The sequence below is a fragment of the Perca fluviatilis genome, chromosome 16 (genome assembly GCF_010015445.1).
Source record: "Perca fluviatilis chromosome 16, GENO_Pfluv_1.0, whole genome shotgun sequence".
Taxonomy (NCBI): Eukaryota; Metazoa; Chordata; class Actinopteri; order Perciformes; family Percidae; genus Perca; species Perca fluviatilis.
This window is the reverse complement of record NC_053127.1, coordinates 3,332,846-3,339,566: the sequence shown is the minus strand read 5'-3', so window position 1 is coordinate 3,339,566 and position 6,721 is coordinate 3,332,846. Positions and strand designations below refer to the sequence as shown.

General features: G+C 48.5%; 1 protein-coding gene across 1 annotated transcript in view; it reads right to left on the bottom strand.

Annotated features, from left to right (window-relative positions):
* LOC120544693 overlaps window positions 1-6,721 on the bottom strand; it is a 35,268-nt gene continuing 28,547 nt past the window's right edge. The window contains exons 4-6 of the mRNA XM_039778638.1: window positions 5,931-6,055; window positions 3,403-3,508; window positions 1-229 (exon numbers count right to left, since the gene is read on the bottom strand). Coding sequence (XP_039634572.1) covers window positions 65-229; window positions 3,403-3,508; window positions 5,931-6,055 — 396 coding nt within the window. The 3' untranslated portion in view covers window positions 1-64. The remainder of the gene's footprint in view (window positions 230-3,402; window positions 3,509-5,930; window positions 6,056-6,721) is intronic.

The window sequence follows — 6,721 nt, the reverse complement described above, 5'->3', positions numbered from 1 at the left end:
TTCAGGGAAGACACTTTAATAGTGAAAAACTATCAGATGGTGACACTGTTGACACTTAATTTAGCTATTCATCTTTCTCCAGTGGTGAGGGATATTTAGGCCAAAATTCATTAACAAGCTTTTCAGCTGTTTGGAAGTTTTCAAATGTGACACCACGTATAAGTCCAGGTTTTTCTGCCCTGCAGAACTTGAGGTTCTCTCTCAGTCGGCCGGCATCAAAGTGCAGCACCTAAAACAGAAAAACAAGAGGAGAAGGTGAGGAGCAGAACAAGTGCCGGGTCTCTGAATGAAAGGGTTAAAAAAGTGGTGTGTGTGGTGGGGTGGATGGGTCAAACAAAACACAGGACTTTCCCCCAGCAGACCAAGGTTCATGTCCCGTTTGAAAAGAAAAGGAAACAGAGAGTTATTTTAACTTTAAGCCTGGCTCACATTACAGGAATTTTAAAATCCTAACCTGTTATGGTTTTGGTCTTGTCTTATTTTGGTAGTCTGTTTTCTGTGTTGTCTTTTGCTCAGTTTCCTGTTTTATTTTGAAGTCTCTGGTTTTCTGTCTTGTCTTGTCCTATTTACTTCCTGTCTTGTGTTTCCCTCCCTTTTTGATTGCTCTGCCCAGCCTAATGTGTTTCACCTGTTTCCCAGCCCTTGTGTCACCTGTCTTGTGTTTTCTCATTAGTCTGTGTATTTAGTCTTTGTGTTTCCCCTTGTCCTTTGTCAGGTCATTGTTTGTGTTTGTGTTTGTCATCATTAAATCCTCGTTTTCACCTTACTCCTGCCTGCCTGCCTGCTCTCTCCGCATTTTGGGTCCGCCATTCCCTACTCCTCCCTGCTGAACCTGACATAATGACCTGACCATCATGGACCCAGCGGAGAAACTTCTTTTCACCAAGAAGGTGTTGGAATTTGGCTTGACTGTGCAGTGTTTGCTCTGCTCTGAGCCAGACCGGCACCCTCCTCTCCTGGTGAAGCTCGCCATTCAGCGACAGTGGTTGGCAGAGAGGCCTTGGGTGAGTCACTTTGTTCCCCAGCTGGAGGAAGTCAAGCTCGTGCTAGAGCGTTTTCTACAAGCCACCCCCAGTGACTCACCCACCACCAGCCTGCCTCCTCCCCAGTCGGCCAACACCGTAGCCGTCGGTGTGTGCTTTGTCAGCCCGCCTGCCACTTTGCCAGCTTCCCCAGAACTCTTGGGAGACTGCTCAGACGCTACCCGCCTGGCCGTCTTCACGGGGACCCGTGGAGGCCGTGGACGGAGGAAGGGACGTCGTGGCTCTCAGCGCCATGTCCCCAATCAGCCTCACAGTGGACCTGAGCCTGAGCCGACCTGTGTGCCCTCAGCCACGCCGGCAGTCCAGTCGCCCGACCCCAAGCCTGCAGCCCGGTCGCCCGATGCCCAGTCGCTCGACGCCACTCCTGCAGCCCAGTTGCCGCTGACGTGCAGCTCTCCTGACTCTGAGCTGACGTGCAGCTCTCCTGACTCTGAGCTGACGTGCAGCTCCCCTGACTCTGAGCTGACGTGCAGCTCTCCTGACTCTGAGCTGACGTGCAGCTCCCCTGACTCTGAGCTGACGTGCAGCTCTCCTGACTCTGAGCTGACGTGCAGCCCTCCTGACTCTGAGCTGACGTGCAGCTCTCCTGACTCTGGGCTGACGTGCAGCTCTCTTGACTCTGAGCTGACGTGCAGCTCTCCTGCCTCTGGGCTGACGTACAGCCCCTTCCCAGCCTCTCGGCCTGCTAGCATCTCCCCTGAGTCCAGGCCAGCTAGCATCTCCCCTGAGTCCAGGCCAGCTAGCATCTCCCCTGAGTCCAGGCCAGCTAGCATCTCCCCTGAGTCCAGGCCAGCTAGCATCTCCCCTGAGTCCAGGCCAGCTAGCATCTCCCCTGAGTCCAGGCCAGCTAGCATCTCCCCTGAGTCCAGGCCAGCTAGCATCTCCCCTGAGTCCAGGCCAGCTAGCAACCTCCCTGACTCCCCGCTAGCTAGCAGCCCCCTAGAGTTCCTTGAGTCCCGGCCGTGTAGCGGCCCCCTTGACTCCCATCTAGCTAGCAGCTCCCCTGATTCGCAGCTAGCTAGCAGCTCCCCTGACTCGCAGCTAGCTTGCAGCTCTAGCAGCTCCCCTGACTCGCAGCTACCTAGCAGCTCCCCTGACTCGCAGCTACCTAGCAGCTCCCCTGACTCGCAGCTACCTAGCAGCTCCGCTGACTCTTCGCCTGGCTCCAGCCCCGCTGACTCTTCGCCTGGCTCCAGCCCCGCTGACTCTTCGCCTGGCTCCAGCTCAGCTGACCCGTTGCTTGCCCGGCCCTCGGAGGGTTTTCAGCCTTCATTGGCCTGCCAAGTCTCGTGAGGGGTTCGCGCCCGGCCAGAGGGGATCTCCTTCGCCCCCGCCAGACAGGGACTCTCCTCGCCACCAGAGGGCTTGGCGCCCCCCGCAGAGGGGACTCCGCCCGCCCCCCGGCCGCCTGAAGCATCCTGCCGCTCGTGCGCTCGCCTGTGGGATTCTGCCTTCTCTGCGGCCCCCTGTCGCCCCAGTGCTTCGGTGTTTCCCGTACGCCCCGGGGACTCTCTGTTCCTGGTGCCGGGTGATTGTTTCCCGCCTGTGGACCCTCCTCCGGACTCCCTCCTCCTACGTGGTTTTTTGTGTATTTGGGTCGTTCCCTCCTCCGGGCCCCCCTCCGCCCTCCCTGGGTTGGTTTTGCCCTTGGTTGGTTTGTTTTGTTGTTTTTGTGGACATCTGGGATCTGTCCCTTGGGGTACTGTTATGGTTTTGGTCTTGTCTTATTTTGGTAGTCTGTTTTCTGTGTTGTCTTTTGCTCAGTTTCCTGTTTTATTTTGAAGTCTCTGGTTTTCTGTCTTGTCTTGTCCTATTTACTTCCTGTCTTGTGTTTCCCTCCCTTTTTGATTGCTCTGCCCAGCCTAATGTGTTTCACCTGTTTCCCAGCCCTTGTGTCACCTGTCTTGTGTTTTCTCATTAGTCTGTGTATTTAGTCTTTGTGTTTCCCCTTGTCCTTTGTCAGGTCATTGTTTGTGTTTGTGTTCGTGTGTTTCATCATTAAATCCTCGTTTTCACCTTACTCCTGCCTGCCTGCCTGCTCTCTCCGCATTTTGGGTCCGCCATTCCCTACTCCTCCCTGCTGAACCTGACATAACCGATTTTGAAATCTGGTTGCAGCACACACTTGAGGAGAATCTTTGCAGATTTTATACTTAAATAAAATACTTAACTTTTCACTTAACAGCAAGACTTTAGAGACGTGGTTCACCTGAGAGACGGCTGGTGGTTCACCTGAGTTGTCCTAAATGTCTGAATCTGCCCAGAACCTGCAGATCCACTTTGGATCCTCCTGACCTCTTTATCTTTAGAATATGGACAGAAAAGACTAAAGAGTGAGAAGAACGAGCAGTAAAGGTACCTGTTTATTCGGCACATGCAAGGTGATGGAGACATTATCCCAAACATCGAACTCATGTCTACGACTCAGCTCCTGGGCTTCCATCTGACCCTTGACAAACTCATATCTGACAAATAACAGAGACAAATATAACGTTGAACCCTTTCACTCATTACTATTACTAAAGATATGGCAGCTACAGAGAGACAACTGGAAACTACAAGTTCCAGGTCAGTTCAGTGTCTGTAATAACAGCAGGATAGATGGGTGTCTGTGGTCAGTTCAGTGTCTGTATTTCTGAATTGCTAAAACACTAAAATCCATTTGCAAAACCAAAGTTGCAAGTTTACAAACCTTATTGATTGAATCACACAGTTTGCAGAACTTTAAACACTTCTCATGTGGTTAGACACAACTAGCAAATCGAAATCACTCTTTGTGCAAAACTGTAAACACATTGTCATTCACAAAGCACATGTAGCATTGTGGTGCACTTCGACTCAAAATGGCACAACACAGCCCCCAAAAGTGAAACAGAAGCAACACACTGTCATCAGTAACACACAAGCACTCAAAATTGAACACACCTGTTTCAAATCAGTAATGTGTTGCACCTAATCAGTAATCAGGATATAAAGCCATGTCAAATCCAAATGGCATGTGTGATTTTCATAATGGAGGGCAGGAGAGAAGGAGGAAGTGGAAGTGGAAGAGGACAAGGACAAGGACAAGGACGAGGAGGAGGAGGAGGAGGAGGAGGAGGAGGAGGAGGAGACAGGAGACAGGAGACAGGAGGAGGAGGAGGAGGAGGAGGAGGAGGAGGAGGAGGAAAAACAAGAGCCATCATTTCCAATGAAATTAGAGAAACAATCATTCACCATGTTCTGGTTCATGGAATGAGTGAGGGAAGCAGGACTACATGTCCAACCAAATATAAGCAGGTTCTCTGTGGCCTCTGTTGTCAGGACATTCAGAGAAGAGAACAGGTAAGTGTACTATCATTTGTGGTTCCTCAAACTTACAGTACAGTATGTAGAGTCGTGGAACATCTCAGTAAATTACTGTAACATATCTCTAGAAATTGGTCTTTCTTGCAGTGATGTACTTGTATAATATTATTTTATGTATTGTACATATTTGGTGACATTTCAATGCATTAGGCCTGTCTGTACAATTCTAACAAGAGGTTTATTTGCTAGAATTGAAAGACTACCACATGCCGGTGGAAGGAGAGGTATGTTCTCACAACAGCAGGAGACCATTATTGTCAATGTGGTCCTTCAAAATAATCGTATTCGTCTGCGTGAAATACAACAGCGAGTTGAGGAAGACAACGTGAATTTTGAAGGAATCAACAGTGTGAGTCTCTCCACAATTGACCGTGTCCTGAAACGCAACTTGATAAGTTTCAAACAAGCCTACAGAGTAACATTTGAGAGAAATTCTGAAAGGGTAAAAGAGCTACGATATCAATATGTACAAGTAAGTAATCATGTCCAGAGATTATACAGCACTATTGAGTTACTGTACATCTTTACTGTGTTGAATGTAATGCAGCACATGTATACAGAGGCATAAAGCCTGGAATGCTTTGTCATTTACGTTACTTCATTTCTATAGAGAATGTTTCAACTGGATTCCATGGAGAGGCCTCATGAGTGCATCTTCTTGGATGCCTCACCAAGAGGAGAAGGAGAGGCCGCAACATTATTGGTCAACGTGCCATTGTAGAGTTGCCATGGCAGCGTGTTGGCAACGTGACCATATGTGCACCCATCAGCAGCTACGGGGTTATTCACCGCCATGTAACTCTAGGGCCTTACAACACTGCCCATCTTATGACGTTTCTGTATGCTCTACAGGAAGCACTACTGAGACATGAACAGAGAGCTGATGAGCAGGCAGAGCATCCCATGTATGTGGTAATCTGGGACAATGTGAACTTTCACAGTGGTCCTAGAATTCGTGAGTGGTTTGAAAATAACCCCGTTTTATAAATATGTGCCTCCCACCATACTCTCCCTTCCTTAATCCCATAGAAGAATTTTTTTTTCTGCATGGAGGTGGAAGGTCTTTGACAGAAATCCTTATGCACAGGAAAATCTCATTCAGTCAATGGATGCAGCATGTGACAACATTGGAGTGGAAGCATGAGTGAGTGCTCTGCCCTGAGTGCAGTGTTTTGCATTTATCTCTGTAGTGTGTAATGACTGCTGTGTAGTGTTTATGCATTAGCTGGATGTGTGTGTTATCTGTGTTTGGTTTTGGGTAAAGATAACATAGTTCTGAAGGAATTGTTTGATATAGCAAGACAAGTCAAAGGTTTTGACAGTGTAGCTTAAGTTTGGTGATTTGTGTTTTAAGGTTTTGAGAAAGCGAGAGAAACATTAAAAAAATGTGTTTTAGCAATTCAGAAATACTGTAACAGCAGAATAGATGAGTGTCTGTGGTCAGTTCAGTGTCTTTAATAACAGCAGGACAGATGAGTGTCTGTGGTCAGTTCAGTGTCTTTAATAACAGCAGGATAGATGAGTGTCTGTGGTTCTTACCCGTGTGTCTCACTCATGGCCTCAGGCCTCCAGATGAAGCAGCCATCTCTGTAAGTGCAGACAGTGTCTGGGTTGTCAGTCAGCAGAGGATAGTCAGAGAACTGGTCCTGATCTGGACTGTGGACCAGCACAACGTAATTCACTTCCTGTTTGTACAGGATGGTCTTGAACACCCGCATAACGGGAGGAGCACTGGAGCAAAACTGGAAACAACAGAAGAGGAATTACTGTACAGTACAGGAACATCCATTCATCAAAGTCACTGTAATGTTCTGAAAACCCTCTTCTCTGTATGTTGAAGGAGGCAAGAGCTGTTTTTGATAGTTAACTGTTTGTTTAAAGTAATAATTGTTCATTAATAATGGATTTTTAAGACCGATAACAAGAGCGACCTGACGTCTATCAATCTATTGATTGTTTTTACTTCTGCCAACACAACGTACAAACTGATGGAGCTTAACTCTAACCCTGTACCTGTTCTCTGTAGGCCTCCAGCAGGTCCTCCAGGGGGAAGGTGAAGCAGTACGAGCCCAGCCTGGAGGTCTTCAGGAAGGCAGGAGAGGTGGTGAACTTCTCCAGGAATCCCTTCTCCTCCTCATCTGGGAGGTCCTCATCTTGGAGGTCCTCATCTTGGAAGGGATTCTCCTCCTCATCTGGGTAGGTTTTCTCCAGGAGTCTCCTCTCAGCTGACTTTATCTCATCAGGTCCCACAGACAGACTCCACCACAGCAGATCCAACCCAGAGGACCGGTCCTCAAATCCCTAGGAGATGTGGAACAAAATCTGATATC